Raw genomic sequence first — 18,330 nt, forward strand, 5'->3', positions numbered from 1 at the left:
GTGTGATGGTCTCCGAGGACCCTGTATCCCCTCGCGAGTTCATGTCTGTTACAGTGAGACTGAGAACCGGTGAGAGGAAGACGGAAGCTAGCAGGGCAATTGTGTGCTCCGCACTCGGCGGGTCCACAGAAGTCCGCCAGTAGCGGGCCTGGTACCATTACCCCCCATCCTAGAGATGAGGACTCTAAGGCCCAGAAAGGTGGATGGACTTGTGCAAGACCTACAGCTAGTAGGTGGGGAAGCAGGAATGGAATCCCGGGCTGTTGGATACATGCTTTTCAGAACATCACTTTGCACTAACCTGCAACTACTTACCTGTTTCTCATTTCCTACCTTTAGGAGGTTGATTTTTTTTTTTTCCTTCGAGTGGCTGTCTCCTCCCTTCCCCCATATCCCAGTCTTAGGAAAGACTTGGTATCAGTGAGCTACACCTGAATTCAGTGCACGTGCTACCTCTGGGGTCGGGGTGAGGCACTGCATTTTCAAGCTTTCTCAGGGACCTTGCCTAGATATATGCGCAGGTTGGGAAGGGGAAGGGTTGGATATTCGCTTCCCTTGGGGAAACTGGAAATGTCTGCTCGTTCATGCGGTCTTCATAGGAAGTTGCTCTGCTCGCACTGTTTAAGTCAGCCAGGTCAGCTCTGCTCTTCAGCAGCGGGTACCTTCCCCGGGCAGCCCCCGGCCCACCTCGGGCAGGACCGGTCCCAGGAGCCCTCGGAATCAGGCTGGGCATGTATGGCGGGCCTCCGAGGCTGGGCACTGTGACCTCATGTGCTGCAGGGGTCGGGGTGGGGGGGTGACATGCCAAGCACAGGTGCTTCCCTCTAGCCAGGCCTGGGGTTTGCCATCAGGGGGTGAAAATGGGGATACCCTCCCACAAGTCTCTCAGGGCTACTGCCGGGTGAGCTTTGAGCCTCCTGTTCGCAGGGACAATCATGGCAAACCACGAGCTTGGTTTTGTTGGTTTTTTTTTAATAAATTTATTTATTTACTTTTGGCTGCATTGGGTCTTCGTTTCTGTGCGCGGGCTTTCTCTAGTTGTGGCAAGTGGGGGCTACTCTTCGTTGCGGTGTGCGGGCTTCTCATTGCGGTGGCTTCTCGTTGCGGAGCACGGGCTCTAGGTGCATGGGCTTCAGTAGTTGTGGCTCGTGGGCTCAGTAGTTGTGGCGCACGGGCTCTAGAGCACAGGCTCAGTAGTAGTGGTGCACGGGCTTAGTTGCTCTGTGGCATGTGGGCTCTTCCCGGACCAGGGATTGAACCCGTGTCCCCTGCATTGGCAGGCGGATTCTTAACCACTGTGCCAGCAGGGAAGTCCACGAGCTTGGTTTTTAAACCAACATTTGCATGTAAATGTCTGTGGATAGTGGAAAGTGTATTAAACTAAGAATCGGACAGATCTGGGGATGAAGACTCCCCTTCTGCAGTGTGATGTGTATAAATCATAAACACTGAGCCTCGGTTTCCTCAGCTGAAGAAGAGAACTAACAATCTACCTCAGCAGAATTTGGGGAACGAATGCAGTGAGGAAGGTAGGTAGGTGACAATACCTAGCACATGGCCTGGCACACAGTAGGTGCTTAATAAATATCTGGCAATCCTCCAGTCACAGACTGTCTCGCACCTTCAGCAGACCTTCTTGCTGTTCTCAAAGAGTGCGCGTGTGGGGTATCTAGAAGTATCTACAAGCGTCTAGAAGTATCTAGAAGCAGCGTTCCAGTGATACTAGAAAGTCTCCAATGGCCATTTTGTATAGGATACCTGTGTGTGTCAGCAAGAGTCTGCAGGGCAAGGCTGATTAAACCTGCCCTGGGTATGCCTAGACTTTCATATAGCTCTTTCTCTCTGCCTGCATTTTTTCCCTTGGTATTTGTGTTCAGTTTGGCTTTGGGTCTATTTTTTGAAACCATTTGCATCTTGCGTGCTTGTTTTGGAAGTGTTGAATCATTTTGTTTTGCCTTGGATGTGCAGGATAAGGTGGTCCCCATACTGTGGCTGTTTCTGTGTGGATGGCAGGCAGGCTTCAGGAACGGAACACAGCCAGCAAGGAATATTTATTAGCTTGTGCGGTGTGTCTTCTAAGGGGAGGCAAGAAGGCACCAGCATGTGGTACATATAAAACCAAAATAGAAAATACAGCGCTTAGTGGAACTCAAACACAGGAAGGTGGACAAGATGACTTCATTTACCCAACAAATACCTCCTCCAACCCTGCTCTGTGTCCTTTGTCTACTTAGCTAAGCCCTGGAAATGCAAAGAAGAGCAACGCTAGCTTCATTCTCTTAAGGGAGTTTCAGTCTAGTGGGAAAGAGACATACAGATAAATAAATTATCCGGCACAAGGTAGTAAGTTGTGCTTCAGAGCTGGGGACAGAGTATTACGGGGAGACTGATAACTGGGTAATCTGAGGTAGAGGCATTGCAATGGGAGTGAGAAAACTTGTCAGGCAAGGAGGGGAGAGGACGCTTTTTCGGGCAGAGGGAATGGCGTGTGCACAGGTCTGGCCAGAAAGCACGAGGAGTCTGCAGCTGGGCCTCAGGTAGGAGTCGAGGCTTGAAAAGGGACTTCCGGCCAGGGTGATGGCGTCTGTCCTGTCGGACAGCACATCTTGTTTTCATATTCCTTTCCTGGCATTCCCACTGGACTCAGACCCTGAATATTGATCAGTAACACATCTTTAGTAGAGTATTTACTCGCATCATCTATATTCACAACCAGCTAATTCATGTTCAGTAAAATTACGTGCACTGGAATTAACGGTTGAGCACAAGACAGTAAATTCCCCCAAGAGGCCGGCCACACGTAGAATTGCGGAGAGAATGAGGGCTTTGGAGTTAGATGGACTAGGTTTGGGGCCCGCCACTCCTGCTGAAGCAGGTAACTTTGGTTTAATGATTAGAGCTCTCTGGGAATCCATTTTTTGGTATGGAAATGACAGTTACAATATATGCCTCTTGATAATGAGAGTAGGGAATTCCCTGGCTGTCTGGTGGTTAGAACTCTGCGGCTCCACTGCAGGGGGCGCGGGTTCGATCCCTGGTCGGGGAACTCGGATCCCACAAGCTGCACGGCGCGGCCAAAAAAAATAAAATTAAAAAAAAATGATAAAGATTAAGATGCCATTGGCAGTCACAGCAAGGGAGACAGGGGACGTCCAATTGAGACAAGTTGAAGGGGAGGCTTTGGTGGTTCCTTCAAGGGCAGGTGTGGCGTGTAGGAGACAAGGACCCGGGAGGAAGAGGCGGTGGCGGCCGAGTGACAGCTCAGGTGGGAGGTGGCCCCGTGGAGGTGAACAGGCTGGCCCAGAAGCCTGCTGGCCACAGACGCCAGGGAGATAGGAGGCAGAACCCAGATCCTAGGGCATCGTGGAGACCCCAGGAAGAAAGCCAAGAAAGAGGAAGCGTGGTGGAGCATCAGGTACGGCCAAAGGATGTGGTTGTGTAGAAACAGTTTTAAGTGGGTGCTGGTCCCCCAGCCAGATGGCAAGGGGTGAGTGTTTGGGGAAGGAGAAGAAAAGCAGGTAAAGGTGTCCAGCAGGGAGAGAGGTGGGGGGAGTTATGCTCTCTTTAGGGGGCAGGGGAGGGACTTGGGGAGAGCAGGCGGTTCTGGAAACCAGAGGAAGGAGGCTGGTCCTGGGACAGGTCTGTGGTGGCCCCAGGAGAATGTGATTGACGCAGCCAGAGGCGGGGGAGGGGGAGGGGGAGGGGAGGGGGGCCCTGGGAAAGCAGAACGGACCAGAGAAGGGGTGGTTAGCCCAGCAAAGGAGAAGGGAAGAGATGAGGGCAAAGACACAGAGAAATGTGGGCTGCGGGGGAGGGAAGCCGAGGACCTGCGCTGCTGACTTGGATCTTCTTTGTCATGTATGAAGTGGCACTGTCTCCCAGAAGTGATGGATGGAAGGCTCGCAGAGGTGGGACAGTGTTCGCAGGAGCTGTATGGGAGAGGCAAGAAGAGATGTAGTTCTTAAAAGCCTTTTAGGCGAGTGACCCGTTCTCACTGGTGAAGACACCGTGTCACTTGGGGGGAGCGTGCAGGGGAAGAGCCCCGCCTGGGGGCAGGACACTTTTTGTGTCCTGCTCCGCCACTAGCTGATTCATGTATGGGACGTGTCTCCTTACCTCCTGGAGCCCAGGCTTCTCTTTTCTGAAAAGAAAGGGGATTAGAGTAGATCTTCCATTGGCTCTTTCAGCAGGAACAGTCTATGAGTCTAGTAAGTAGCTTACTCATTACCAGAGCTTGGTTTATTTGATTAAACCCTTTACTAGCTGTAACCAGAGAGCAGAGTTCTGAGGGAATTAGACCCAGGACAAGTCAGAAGTTTGGCGTGTGTGTGCACACGTGTATGTGCATGTGTGTGCTTGTGCATGTGAGTAGGTGTGTGTATGTGCTTATGTATGTGCATGTGTCTATGTGTGTGCATGCGTGTATATATGTGCCTGTGTGCTTGTGTGTGTACATATGCTTGTGTGTGTGCATGTGTGTGCTTGTGCGTGTGTGTAGGTGTGTGTGCATGTGTGTATATATGTGCCTATGTGCTTGTGTGTGTGCATGTGTGTATATATGCTTGTGTGTGTATATGTGTGCTTGTGTGTATGTGTGTGCGTGTGCGTGCGCATGTGTGCATATGCATGTGCATGTGTGTAGGTGTGTGCACGTGTGTGCATGTGTGTATATATGTGCCTATGTGCTTGTGTGTATGTGTGCTTGTGCATGTGTGCATATGCGTGTGCATGTGCATGTGTGTAGGTTGTGTGTGCATGTGTGTATATATGTGCCTATGTGCTTGTATGTGTATATGTGTGCTTGTGTGTGCGTGTGCATGTGTGCATATGCGTGTGCATGTGTGTGTGTGTTTCAGGGGTGGGATTTGCCGCTGGAGCAGGAAGAGGAAAGCCCAGCTAGGCGAGCACTTAGATTCTGTGACTCTTCAGCAGCAGGAAAGCACGGGACTCCAGACAGCGGCCCCCCGATGACGGGGGTACAAAAAGCCGTCTAGAAAGATCCCAGAGAGGAGCATGCTGCTTCTCAGCTTTGCCTGAGGCTGGCCCAGGCGTTTCCACAGCAAAGCCCCTCTGCCCGGGACGAGCTCAGCCCATCACCCTCAGCCCATGCAGAGGGCCTGCCCTCGGGGAGGAGTGAAGCCGAGGACGACACCTGTCATACCTCACGCAAGCTCAGTCCTGCCTTACAGATGTACGTTACACGACTCCACTGAGAACAGGATGTATTAGAAGACAATGCTTCGTGCATCAAGATGAGTTGTGTAACCCCCCAGGCCAGCAGTTAAAATATCACCCTTGTTCCCCTGCTCCCCTCCGGGGGGAAGGCTCCACGCACCCCTTGCTTCCTGGGGGGCCGTGCTGCACGCAGTCTGCCCTCCTGAGCCCCGCTCTCCCCGTGAGACGTGGCAGCCAGATTCCCACCACATGGATGTGAGGGCGTATCCTCTGATAGATAGAAATGGCAGAGAAGAGGGGTGTGTGCTTGTGTCGGTGTTTGTGTGCGGGTCACCAGCAGCGCTGGAATATCTGCTGATCGGTCCCTGGTGAGCGTCTGCTGTGTGCAGAGGTGTCATGTGCCCGGGCGGGCGGTGGAAATGGTGAGACTTCTGGAGGCTGAACAGGCCACGACTGGCAGGCACGGGGATTAAAACTGATCCCCTCCAGCCCAGGTGTCTTCAGACCACGGGTCCAAACAGGCCCTTGCTCCCCTCCCAAGTGGCCTCTTCCCGCCCTCAAGGTGCAAAGGGCATTATTTCAAGCTTACCCGTATCCAGTCACGTTCTCACGTGCGCCTTGGGCTGTGAACATTCCAGAATTGTCTTAAATCCACTGCAAGAGGCACTGTGATTTGGACATTGGGAGTTATTCGGGGACCTCTAAGGATGTGAGGAGTGGGGCAGAAAGGCCGGTACGAGTGTCTGTTCACTAGAGTGGTGGTGATGGCAGGAGAGTGGACCAGATCTAGGCCTGATTCAGACTAGCTCTGCAGCCGGGTGGAACTTCCGGGGAATCTCGGACAAACCTCCCATCATCCCACTCCACCCCGCAAAAAGCAGCCTTCATTCACCTCCCAATTCTGTATCCACACCAGGGAAAGAATTTGGGTTTTTAAAAACAACTTTGCAGCTGCCAGGTTTTCTTCTGTCTCTACACACTGATCTCCAGGAATGACAACAAAGACTTAAGCAATTCAGAGAAGGCAGACAAATATTAGTACCTGATATTTCTAATCTAGTCATCTGCGGCAGTTCTTTCTTTCTTTATTTTAATATATCTTTTATTTTAGAATAGTTTAGACTTACAGAAAAGTTGCAGAGACACTGCAAAGAGTTGTTAACTACTTCACACCCAGTTTCCTCTATTATTAACATCTTCTCTCAGTATGGTACATTTGTCACAATTAATGAACCAATATTGGCGCATTCTTATTAACTAAAGTTCGTACTTTATTTGGGTTTCTTTGGTTTTTAACCATATGTCCTTTTTCTGTTCTAGGATCCGATCTAGGATCGCACATTGCATGTCGCTGTAGTCTTCTCTTGGCTATGATATGGTAATTATTTCTTCTCCTAAGAGGTTGTCACAGTAAATAGTCATCCACAGCTCGTCACCTCACCCTGTCCAGCACAGTGACAGCTCTCGGTCTGTGCCTCACACCTTCACAAACACAGCACAGTCCCTTCTGTAATACCCTCAGGTCAGTCTGCTGAGGTTGCCATGACAAAGTACCGCAGCTTGGATGACTTAACAGACATTTATTTTCTCACAGTTCTGCAGGCTGGAAGTCCAAGATCAAGGTGTGGGCAAATTTGGTTTCTGGTGGGGACTCTCTTCCTGGTTTGTAGATGGCCACCTCCTTGCTGTGCCCTCACATGCTTCCCCTCTATGTGCACAAAGAGAAGACAGGAGAATATAAGTCCACCAACCCTATCAGATCAGGGCCCCACCCTTATGACCTCATTTAACCTTCATTATATCCTTAGAGGCTCCATCTGCAAATACAGCCATACTGGAGGTTATAGTCTTAGCATATAAACTGAGGGAGGACACAGACACTCATCTCATAACAGCCCTCATTCCGTGCTGGTGAGTCCCAGCCCAGAGTTCCATACATACTCAGATGTTCCAAATTTAAAAGCAAAGTCTGTCCTCTTGGAATCTTGAAGTCCCTCTTTAGTGATCGGCAGTTCTGACTGGGGTGTTCAGCACCATGGCCCGGATCAACTTCCAAAGGGAAGACTAAGGATGCTCTGCATTCCTGTGGTTGCTTTGGAGTCAGACAGATGCTTGGAACTGCACTGAGCCCCTCACTAGTCTGTGACCTTGGGAGAGTAACTGTCAGACCCTCAGCTGTCCCATCCGCAAAGCAAGGATAGTCACACTCCAACATTAAGACAGGTTTTTTAAAAAAGGTATATCATCTCCTGGCAGAGAACATGGCATATATGCTGTGTGTTTAACTGGCACTTGGGGGATTCCCTGGCCATCCAGTGGTTAATACTTGGCGCTTTCACCGCTGTGGGCCCAGGTTCAGTTCCCTGGTTGGGGAACTAATATCCTGCAAGCCACACGGCACGGCCTAAAAAAATTAAAAAATAACTGTCACTTGTCTTTTACGTCCCTGTGCCCTCCTTCTTCTCCCTTACTCAGAGTCAAGTTTAATTATCTGTGGATTCTATCTTTTCCCAGGGACAGGTGCCAGTTAGGAGCACGGCTGAGGTCTCAGCATGTATGAATAGTGGGAACATTTTCTGACCCAAAGTCCAAGAATCCAAACCGATGGTCTGGCAGCTACAGGTGGACATCATTGGTCGGGATATGTAAAATCAGGATTGCTTTGGGGACACCCAGGGCCCATGGTGGCCTGATACACGAGAGAGCCTTTTCTTTCCTTTCCTCCAAACCACTGCCTGAGAAAAAACAATCACCCATAAATTCACTGAGCAAGTATTTAATGAGTAGATGAGACAAACAGAACCCGAACTGCATTTTTGGGAGATGAATTACACTTGCAAATGGCCATAAACAAAAGCTTTCTTCCAAGCTCCTGATTTTATAAAAGCTATTTAGTTGGGTGGCTGGGCCCTGAACGGGTATATGCATCAGTGATCAACAAATGGGAAAATTGTTCATCAAGCCCTCTTCCCCTGGGCAATCCAGAAAAATAAAAGGGTGGTGGCTGTATTCCCAGAGCAGCCGTCAACTGTGTTTGTTTGGGTTGGATTTGGAGACACAGAACCATCTATGACGTGGACATTGTAAGCCCCTCCACTCAGGCTGAGCAGGCTCTCCTAGGGAAGGGGGTGTCTGCCTTATGCCCCACAGTAGGTGTCAATAAATGTTGGTGGGCTGAGTGGCCTAAAAATTTAACTAGTCCACCCAAGAGAGACGAAAACATATCCACACAAAGACTTATATATGAGTGTTCATAGCAGCCTTATTCACAGTAGCCAAAAAAACTGGAAACTATACCCCTGTCCATCAACTGATGACTGGATAAACAAAATATGGGGCTTCCCTGGTGGTGCAGTGGTTAAGAATCTGCCTGCCAACGCAGGGGACACAGGTTCAAGCCCTGGTCAGGGAAGATCCCACATGCCGCGGAGCAACTAAGCCCGTGCACCACAACTATGGAGCCTGCGCTCTAGAGCCCACGAGCCACAACTACTGAGCCCTCGTGCCACAACTACTGAAGCCCGCACCCCTAGAGCCCGTGCTCTGCCCACTGTGATGAGAACCCCTCGCACCGCAACGAAGAGTAGCCCCCACTCGCCGCAACTAGAGAAAGCCCGTGTGCAGCAATGAAGACCCAATGCAGCCAAAAATAAATAAGTTAAGAACAAAAACAAAATATGGACTATCCTTATAGACTACTACCCAGACGTAGAAAGAATGAACTCCATGCTATGTGTGCCGTGGAGGAGCCCCAAATACATTATGCTGAATGAAAGAAGTCAGATGTGAAAGTTTACAAAGTCATGTGAAATCTACAAAGGAGGGAAATCTGTACACATGGAAAGCAGATTTGTGGTTGGCTGGGGTTGAGGCGGGGGGAATGGGGAGCAAGTACAGATGTGCGTGAGGACCCATTTTGTGGTGATGGAAATGTTCTAAGACTGGATGGTGGTGATACAGTTTCACGATTCTGTAGATTTACTGAGGGTCATGAATTGCAATCCTGAAACAAGTGAATTTTATGGTTATGAAAATTAAGCCTCAAAAAAGCTTTGAGGGGCTTCCCTGGTGGCGCAGTGGCTGAGAGTCCGCCTGCCGATGCAGGGGATGTGGGTTCGTGCCCCGGTCCGGGAGGATCCCACATGCCGCGGAGCGGCTGGACCCGTGAGCCATGGCCACTGAGCCTGCGCGTCCGGAGCCTGTGCTCCGCAACGGGAGAGGCCACAACAGTGAGAGGCCTGCGTACGGCAAAAAAAAAAAAAAAAAAAAAAAAAAAAAGCTGTGAAAAATTAACTGTGTAGATCTTACTGATGGAGGTGTCATTGGGAGGTGTCTTCTCCTGGTCTCTACACAATGCTCTCTCTCTGCTTTCAGGAGGCTGGGACCAGGCCAGCCAGTGGGTGGTCTTTGAGCCCAGCACTGGGTCCCTCATCCCTAAGACATGACTCTTGCACTTTCTAAGTGCAAAACTTCCTGGACACTTCTTCAGAGAGCGTCACCAAGGGTCTCCCTATTCTCAGGGGACCTCAAAAAAGAAACATTTGTGTTCTCTTGGAGGTTTGCAAGAGCCATTTTATGGGAACTCGAAGTTGAGAGTGAGTGATTTTTCCAATTGTTCTAGCTTTCTCATTGGAGAAATGGCTTTCACTAAATAAACTTAAAAAGCCCCCAGGTCATCATTTGCTCAGCAGAAAGCAATGGACAGCTCGTGAGAGAGACAGAGGGCTTGCCTGGGTCCCAGAATGAGTGAGCGGCTAAACCAGACCTCCAGCTCACCCATTAGGACCTAGAGTTTCCTTCCGCTGAGCAGACATTGCCTCTAGGTACTGCTTGACCGAAGAGTGCATGTGTTTTATAGATTCCTGGTAGGAGAGAAGTATCAGGTGTGATTCTGCAGGTAGGACTAATACATGGTTTCAGTAAATTGCCTGACTCAGAGCAGAGCTCAGGATGGAAGTTCACGCACAGGTACGGTTATATCTTGGCACGCTGTGGAGTATACATTGTATACTGGAGAACACTCCCCTTACACACACACACACACACACACACACACACACACCCCTTTCTCCAAAATGCTCAGTGGAGGCAGCTCTGGCAATAGAACTGGGGGGAGCCCGCCTGTCCCCCAGCGCTTCCGAGTGATTTAAGTGGCGTAAACTAAGCCTTTAGAGGCAGCAGTGACCGCATCTGTCAGCACAACCATTGGGCCAGAGAATATAATCTACTTTGCGCTGAGCCCAGAACTCTTGGCTCAAGTGCAAGGTTAAGATGGAAAGTTCAAGATCATAAATAGAGGGGTTGTTAGTGGGGAGGGGATGTTAGTGAGTGAGGGTGACATAAACAGTATTTCTAGTTGTGTGATTAAGAGTCAGAGGAGCTGGGACAGGACACAGCGTGAGGCTCACTCAGTACTGATTTCTTCGAGGCACTCTGTACTGCCTCTTTCAGGGGTGATACAAGAGAGATACCAGGCACAGAGGAATCCCTCGACTTGTTAATTTAGGAGGGGAGAGAAAGTAAACCAAAGTTTCTCGCACGGGAAGATATGCGAGGCTTTTGAGAGTGGATATTCCGCCCCCACCCCCCCGCCCCAGTGTAATTCCTTCTCTCTGAAATCTGAGCATCAGTTGGACAGCTTGTTGAAAATGACCTTGAGAATGGTAGGGTGGGATGCATTTGTTGCGTTTCAAATCGCGGAGAATAAACGCGTCTGCTAACCAAATTCATTATGTCATTCTATACCTATGCTTCAACTAATTTTATCTGTTTGTTATGGACACTGGGGCACGTACAATGTATATTTACTTCCTAGAGAATGTAAATTCCAAAATCTGAACTTGCTGAAGTCCCTTCCACCAGCCTGGCCACTTCTCCTACTGCGTGTCTGACCAAAGCAAGATTGAGCATCACAGTGGGCCAAGGAAACGGTGGATTTCAGATCTCACCACCTTCCTCACCGCTCCTGGGGCAGACCCTGAACTTTGCTTCTCTTGTTCCTCAGCCTTTCTATACTGCAAGGCCCAGGCCAAGCTTCCGCTTTCTCCGGCCCTTCTTGCTGTGATCACAGCCCACACTGGTTGCGCTGTCTTCAGAATTTGTGTTACAGTCAAATCACTCCATTTGTAGTTGTTCGGTACTTCTTTCATAGATCCATTTTGTCACTCCCAGATAGACTGTAAGTTCCTGAAGAGCAGGACGTAATCATGTTTTATATTTATTTATTGACCGCCCAGAGTTCTTGGCACACGGCAGATGGAGACTTCATGGCGGATTGAAACGCTCCTAGGATGTGTCGTACTGTACAGAGCCCTGTGAGATTTATAAAGTCCATGCTCTTATGCATCAGGGTGAATGACTGCTGGCCGAAAATACAGAATGCTCCCAGTTTTGCTGTGTGTGTGTGTGTGTGTGTGTGTGTGCGTGTGTGTGTTTCGTGCAAAGATACAAAAAGACTGGGAAAAGTGCAGCAAAATGTCCAGCGATATCTCTGGGTACTAAGATTAGTATACAGTGCGTTGCTTTTTATTTATTCCATGCAGTACTTTTCTAAAGATTCTGTAAAGAATATTTTTAGTTTACATGAAGTAGGTCTAGTTTAAAAGAATTCTTAGGAATGAGCGGGTATTGAGATTGGTAAGTGATTATTACTATAAGAGACTCGGTGTGGGGAAACGGAAAGTTTGCAATGAATTAGGTTTGGATACCTCTGATTCTTTATGGGTCTAGTCCAGTGTTTCCCAAAGTGTGTTCCAAGGGACCCCAGTCCTATCGCAGGTGTTACATTTAGATAATATGGGAAGCACACATTCTCTAGCTGCCTTTTGGAAATCCACCACATCCATTAGCCCTGAATACTCCTACAGCAAAGGAACCTGTCTGACTTACCTGGTGTTTCCCAAGCTTTTCTGATTGTGGGATCCTTTTTTTCTTATAATACCTGTTAACTGCGTTACACTTCGGGAAACATCGTTCTATCTTATTTTTAAATAATAGAGCGCAACATGTCTTTATTTTGTTTGTGTATTATCAGTATTCCCCTGGTCAAATAAGCCAGAGAGCTTACAAAGTTAGAGAATAACTTCTTTTATCCAAATCTGTAAAAGCATTTGAACAGTACAATCTTACATGATTTGGTGATTTTTCTCTTTCATTGTAACAGCACCATAGCATCAGTCTCCGCTTCATCCTTTAAGTTTTAAAACTTAAAACTTAATCTGCCGTAATGCAAAACTAGATGAAAAAACACGCTGTGAGCCTGAATTGTTTTCAACCTCCTCCAGACTCCCTTCTTAAATGGCCAGTTAGTACCGTGAAACTGCATTGCCTTTCTAGGTGGACTTCTTTTTCATCTCCGTAATTATCTTTTCAGTAGGACTTTCTGATGGTTGATGCTGGCAGTCGAGGAATCTGCCAGCCCACAACACTGCTTGAAAATTATCCCAGTAGTGAAGGGTTGCAGAGGCCCACCCCAAATGTCAGAGAACCAGTGTATAAATTGAAACGTGCATGCTTCTGTCTGAAAATGAATTTGCCATAAGTTGTAGGGATTCCTTGTGAACAAAATCAAGACGTCCTGGTGGGAGGGCATCAAACAAAAGGGGAGGAATCTGCCTTGCGTTTGCCCCCTCTGCTTCTCCCTGCCCTGCAGCCCATGCCAGAAGCAGACAACTTGTTGGAAGTTCAGAGGTGGTCAGCCACTTGGTTTTCCAAGGGTTTTCTGACTCAGGTATATACACACATGGAAAGAAAGAGGAAGAGGGAGATTAAATATTAATAAAGCAGGTAAAGAAGCACAGTACAGATGGGGTCAAGGATTTTGGGTCAGTAAAGACATTATCTCTCCTTGGCCAGCCACGAAGGCTTAGGATGACCTTTGGCTAAAAGAGATACAACCAGGGAATTCCCTGGTGGTCTAGTGGTTGGGACTCAGCGCTTTCACTGCTGAAGGCCGGGTTCGATCCCTGGTCGGGGAACTAAGATCCCACAAGCCACGAGGTGAGGCCAAAAACAAAAAAAAAAAAAGGAAAGAGATAAAACCAGACCTGTCAATTAATGATAGGATTAGCTAATCCCTGTATAATAGGCTACCTTGAATCAGGATTTTTCCTCGTAGGATTATTATATTTCAGACAGTATGATGTACAAAACTTGGTTTCATGGTATTAGAGCTATTTAAGTTACTGCTAAGTTTAAACAAAATCCATAGAGTACATTTGACGCCATTATGTTTTGTACCCATCTCCTGTACCCCTATACTGTGTGCCCTCATTCAGCTAAGTGCCTGGCTGAACACATAAAAGGCAAGTAGGCTGTCGCCTGGAAATTCACATCCATCCACGGTCACATCTGATACAAGTTACAGCTCTGTTTAAATTTCCAGAGGACTGACCTGCACACAATCATGAATGAAAACCAAACAGTGGAAAATAACGCCTTTTCCACCCTCCTCATGGTCTGTGGGAACAGTGCTGCTGCACAGCCGTGCTCTGGCCTGTAGCCTGGTTTCCAGGAGTCACACAAGAGCGTCTGAGGCCTTGCACAGCACCAGCTGCCAGAGGCTGTGGTTTTTAAGTAACACTTCAAAGTGGGACTGACGGCCATCAGCTGGAAGTCAGCAAGAGCAAATAGAGAAATAAGAGAGACAGATCTTCTTTGGCTCTCCGTGCAAAAGAAGATGAGACTCTTGGCATCCCTGCCCTTAAGTAACAGGTGGGGAGGAGCTTCTCTCAATGTCCTGGGAGCTTTTAGAGGTCAAGACCTATGACCTCCTCAGGGGGGGAACCTGCAGCCCCTAGCACTGCCCAGGCTGGGTAGCACATCACTCCGTGTGAGCTGACACTTGGTGAACTATTTGAGCCACTCCGTGGGTTCTGGAGAAATGCTTCCACTTCTCCAGATGGGCCCAGAGAGCACCTCTCGAAGTAAAGATTCTGACGCCAGGGTTCCTGAGATTCTCCATTGCCAACAGGCTGGGGATGGTCCTGATGCTGCCAGCCCATGCACCATCTTTTGAGGGTCAAGATTCTAGGGGAGAAGGAAACCACTGAAAATGTCTTTAAGTTTTGTTTCAGGAAGCTGCGTCCACGCCCCTATCCCCATCTCCACTTCCCTCCCCCGGGTGGCTGGCCATGACAATGACAGTTGGTTGCTCTCTTGCTCCTGGCCACGGTGGACGTGTGGAGGCCCCGGTTAACCGTGCCCCTCTCTTCCCCCAGGGGAGGAGCGCCCCCGGGACCCCCCGGGCCCGGCAGAGGCCCAGGCGCCGGTGGGGACCGACACGGGCGGGAGACCGAGCCCTCGCTGCTGGAGATGTTCCCAGGCGCAGCTCAAGAAGATCTTCTGGGGCGTGGCAGTGGTGCTGTGCGTGTGTTCCTCCTGGGCCGGTGCCACCCAGCTCGCCAAGCTGACCTTCAGGAAGTTCGATGCTCCCTTCACCCTGACGTGGTTTGCCACCAACTGGAACTTTTTATTCTTCCCGTTGTACTACGCGGGCCACGTCTGCAAGTCGGCAGAGAAACAGTCGGTGAAGCAGAGATACAGGTAGGTGGCTCCGGGATGCCAGGATGCCGGCCCGGCGCTGGGCTGCTCTCCCGATCGCTGATGCTACCGGGCTGCCCTAGTGGCGGTCACTGGGAGGGGCCAGTGGGCACCGTGGCGAGAAGTCACCGTGTCACCTGCTGTCTTAGTGAGGTTGCAGGCTCGGCATCCTCTCCCCTCAGAGTGGTAACACCTTTCCTCTGCCTCGAGCCCCTCAACGCTAGGAACTGCTTTATAGTAGACAGGAGAAGGCAGCATCTTCCGGAGGTGTGCTGTGGTAGGTGCCCAGAAAGGGTAGAAATGGGAAAACCCTGTAGCTCTTTTATCCCTCCTCAGACTGGGCTGGGGACAGGTCCATGGAGCCAGGGGACCCGGCTGCTTCCTGTAACTTACCTTCCCACGTGGCGATGTTCGTGGTGAAGATTTCTCCTCTCCTCTCCAACCCAAGCCTTTTCCTCCTTTGGTTATGTGGTTGCATGGGTCTGAACGTCTGGCAGACCCATGGGGTCGTCAAAGTCAAGGTACTCTTTGAGCTCTGTTGACTGTATTTTCTCGTTGATATGCGATGTTCGTGGTGAAGATTTCTCCTCTCCTCTCCAACCCAAGCCTTTTCCTCCTTTGGTTATGTGGTTGCATGGGTCTGAACATCTGGCAGACCCATGGGGTCGTCAAAGTCAAGGTACTCTTTGAGCTCTGTTGACTGTATTTTCTCGTTGATATGATCTCACGGTATTTCCTCATTGATATGACCTCCCTTTAAAAGAGGACAGAAACCCTGACACCAGCCCTCTGCCACAACGTACAGCAGGGCTCCCCCAGCCTCCTTGGGGGTCGGATGGTCAGTGTTGGCCTCGGGGTCCCATCTGTGCCAGTCCCTGGATCTCATGGTCACCCAAAGCTGAGGTCTTCTGTGGCTACGTCAAGGACCCACTGTTGGCCCAAATCAGATCTACTCAGAAAAAAAAACCCCAGGGGAAGCATGCTGGCCAAGGTGACCAGATAGGCCCTGGGAATGTATCTTTCGTCAGCCCCAGAGGTGGGAACAAATTTGAAAGCTGAGGGCTGTATTACTCTTTCAGTACCGCCTTCTTCCCCACTTCACCGCCACCCCACCAAGCACCCCCCGCATACAATCACCACATCCCATTTACTATCTGCTTCAGACTTCAGCCGCATTCTGAAAAGTTACCCTTAGAAGTTGCAAGCTAGCTAAAAACGTCATTGGGTCCAAGGAGCAAGGAGGTTTGGGAATGGAGGTTACACTCCGATCAGAATTCTTTCTGAGATTCTACCGTTTTGTCGCTGTAAAGTTAGACTTGGAGCTGTAGTGTTCAGAGGGAATTTGGACCGGCTCCTTTAAAAGTTGTAAGTCAGAGCGCTCATGCTAGAAGAAGAGGCACTGCTGGAGCTCAGATTGAGTCACAAGACCGGCGTCACAGGTCCCCGTGCTGGAAGGGACTCAGAGGGGATTCTCAAAGCAAAGCACGTGGCAGCCTGGAGCCTGGAACCGTTGCCCAGGCCCGGGGCATTGCCAGCGTTGACTTAAACCAGTGGCTTCATGGACCAGCCAGAAATTGTTCAAGAGACACTTGACGTACCTCTTCTGAGCAGCAGCGGAAAGCAGGCTGAAACAAATCGGTTTAGGAACGTCGACAGGGCCCCAGATTGTCCCAAAGGCAAGGGAGAAATAACGGCCTGCTTTTAGTCCCAGAGAAAAGCAAGTATTCAGTAAATGATGTATTTAACAGTAAAGGAGCCCTGAGAGTATTCAGTTTGTAATTAGGAGTTTGCCTTTCTTGAAACGGAGTAGAATATTTTGCTGCTGCCTCTCATAAAGTGAGCTCATGTGCCCTTTCTTGATGGAGAATTACTGGAGGGAAGATGAAACGGTCTTTCGCTGCTCCCTTCAAACATGGCAGCTCAAAGAGGGCCTCCCCTGAGGAGCAGGAACCTCTACTCCCCTAAAGATGTATCCTCAACGGGACACCTTGGGACCAAACTAGCATTGCTGGCCACTTAGGGCAGGCCTGGCACCATTAACCAATTGTGCTGAAAACAATGCAGAAGGAAGGAAGCTCTTTTAGCAACGAAGTTGGGTAGAAGGTCAAGGGAGGAAAAAATGAAAGGTCATTGAAACAGATTAAACATAGAAAGACATCACACCTTGACTTCCTTGATAAGGAAGCTTATTGTCTTCCTGTAAAAAGTATCTGGGAAGAATCATGAGAGGAGGATGGTGACGGGTGTGTCAACTGGAGAACAGTGGGGGGCAGGGGGCAAAACCATCACTTGATTAGAGAAGCCAGTTCAAACCTTGCCCAATTTCTGTAATAAAGCTTAGCTCACCACTTAAAAAAATCTTTGATTGTAAACTGTGTTCTCCCTGTGGCTAAACAGAGCTGCTAATTTAGCAGCCAATTTTTGGGTATGTCGGTTAAGCCATGCACACCACTGGAGGAGTGAAGGGGCATTCTTTCTCAAAAAAAGGAGAGAAAAATGTGTCGCTGTGTCACAACTCGAACTGGGAGTTCTTTATTTTTTTGGCCGGGTTTTTTTTTTAATTGAAGTATAGTCGATGTACAGTATTGTGTAAGTTGCAGGTGTGCAATATGGTGACCCACCATTTTTAAAGGTTATACTCCATTTATAGTTATTGTAAAATATTGGCTATATTCCCTGTATCGTACCATATATCCTTGTAGCTTGTTTTATACCTAGTAGTGAAGCCGAATCAGGCGTCTGTACCCCAACACCGAACTGAATCTCAGAGACAGAATTTTGGGTGAAGTAGAAAAGAAGAGCTTTATTGCTTTGCCAGGCGAAGGGGGACACAGCGGGCTAATGCCCTCAAAACTGTGTGTCCCGACCTGGAGGGAGTAGTGAGGAGTTTTATAGCAGTGGTTCAAAGAGGGTGTGATCAGCTCATGGACCTTCTTCGATTGGTTGGTGGTGAGGTAAGCGGGAGTCTGCATCATCAACCTTCTGGTTCCGACCAGTCTGGGGTCTACGTGCTTGTGGGCAGCAAACAGTTAACTTCTTCCACCTGGTGAGGGTTTCAGTGTCTGCAAAACAGCTCAAAGATAGTGTTCTGTGTATCCCTTGAGGGGGAACCCTACCCTGCCCCAAGGCTGAGCTATTGTTTCTTGACTGTTCCTCTCTTGTCTTTGTATCCCCTCCCTTCCCTAATTTGCAACGGTCTGAACCTGCCCCCTGGAACTCAGGGAAGGTCTTGGAGGCTGAATGAAGCCTACTTCCTGTAATCAACAAATGGGGGACACAGAAAGGCTTTTGTGCCCAGGAGCCCCACAGGGTCCTGCTTGGTATCAGTAATTTGTACCTTTTCATCCCCTACCGAATTGCGAGTTCTTTAAACAGACTTTAGGAATCCCAGAAGTCAAGGCAAACTGAAATCACATCTTCCATGTTTGTGCTTGTATCAGAGTGAATGGAGAAGATGGAGAGTCAACTGAGGAGATGTGTCTTTGGGTGAAAGTGTTGCAGCAGGGAGCTGGGGAGAAAAGGGAAAAGGTAGAGACCGTTTTCAGAGAGGGAAGCTGGCCCAATAAGCCAGCTTTTCTTGTGGTTTTCAAGAAGCAATCAGGTAGAAGTTTCTTT

The 18,330-nt window shown here is 49.2% G+C and overlaps 1 protein-coding gene across 4 annotated transcripts in view; it reads left to right on the forward strand.

The window, feature by feature from the left end:
* The window catches only part of SLC35F3 (solute carrier family 35 member F3), a 311,515-nt gene that overhangs the window by 190,975 nt on the left and 102,210 nt on the right, over positions 1–18,330 (forward strand). For all 4 annotated transcript variants that reach the window (XR_007471239.1, XM_049696870.1, XM_033408876.2 and 1 more), the window contains one exon: positions 14,394–14,718. Coding sequence is in view for 3 of the 4 variants with exons in the window: in XM_049696870.1 (XP_049552827.1) it covers positions 14,394–14,718 (325 nt within the window). In the remaining variant the exon portion in view is untranslated. The remainder of the gene's footprint in view (positions 1–14,393; positions 14,719–18,330) is intronic.

The sequence above is a fragment of the Orcinus orca genome, chromosome 14 (genome assembly GCF_937001465.1).
Source record: "Orcinus orca chromosome 14, mOrcOrc1.1, whole genome shotgun sequence".
NCBI classification, from domain to species: domain Eukaryota; kingdom Metazoa; phylum Chordata; class Mammalia; order Artiodactyla; family Delphinidae; genus Orcinus; species Orcinus orca.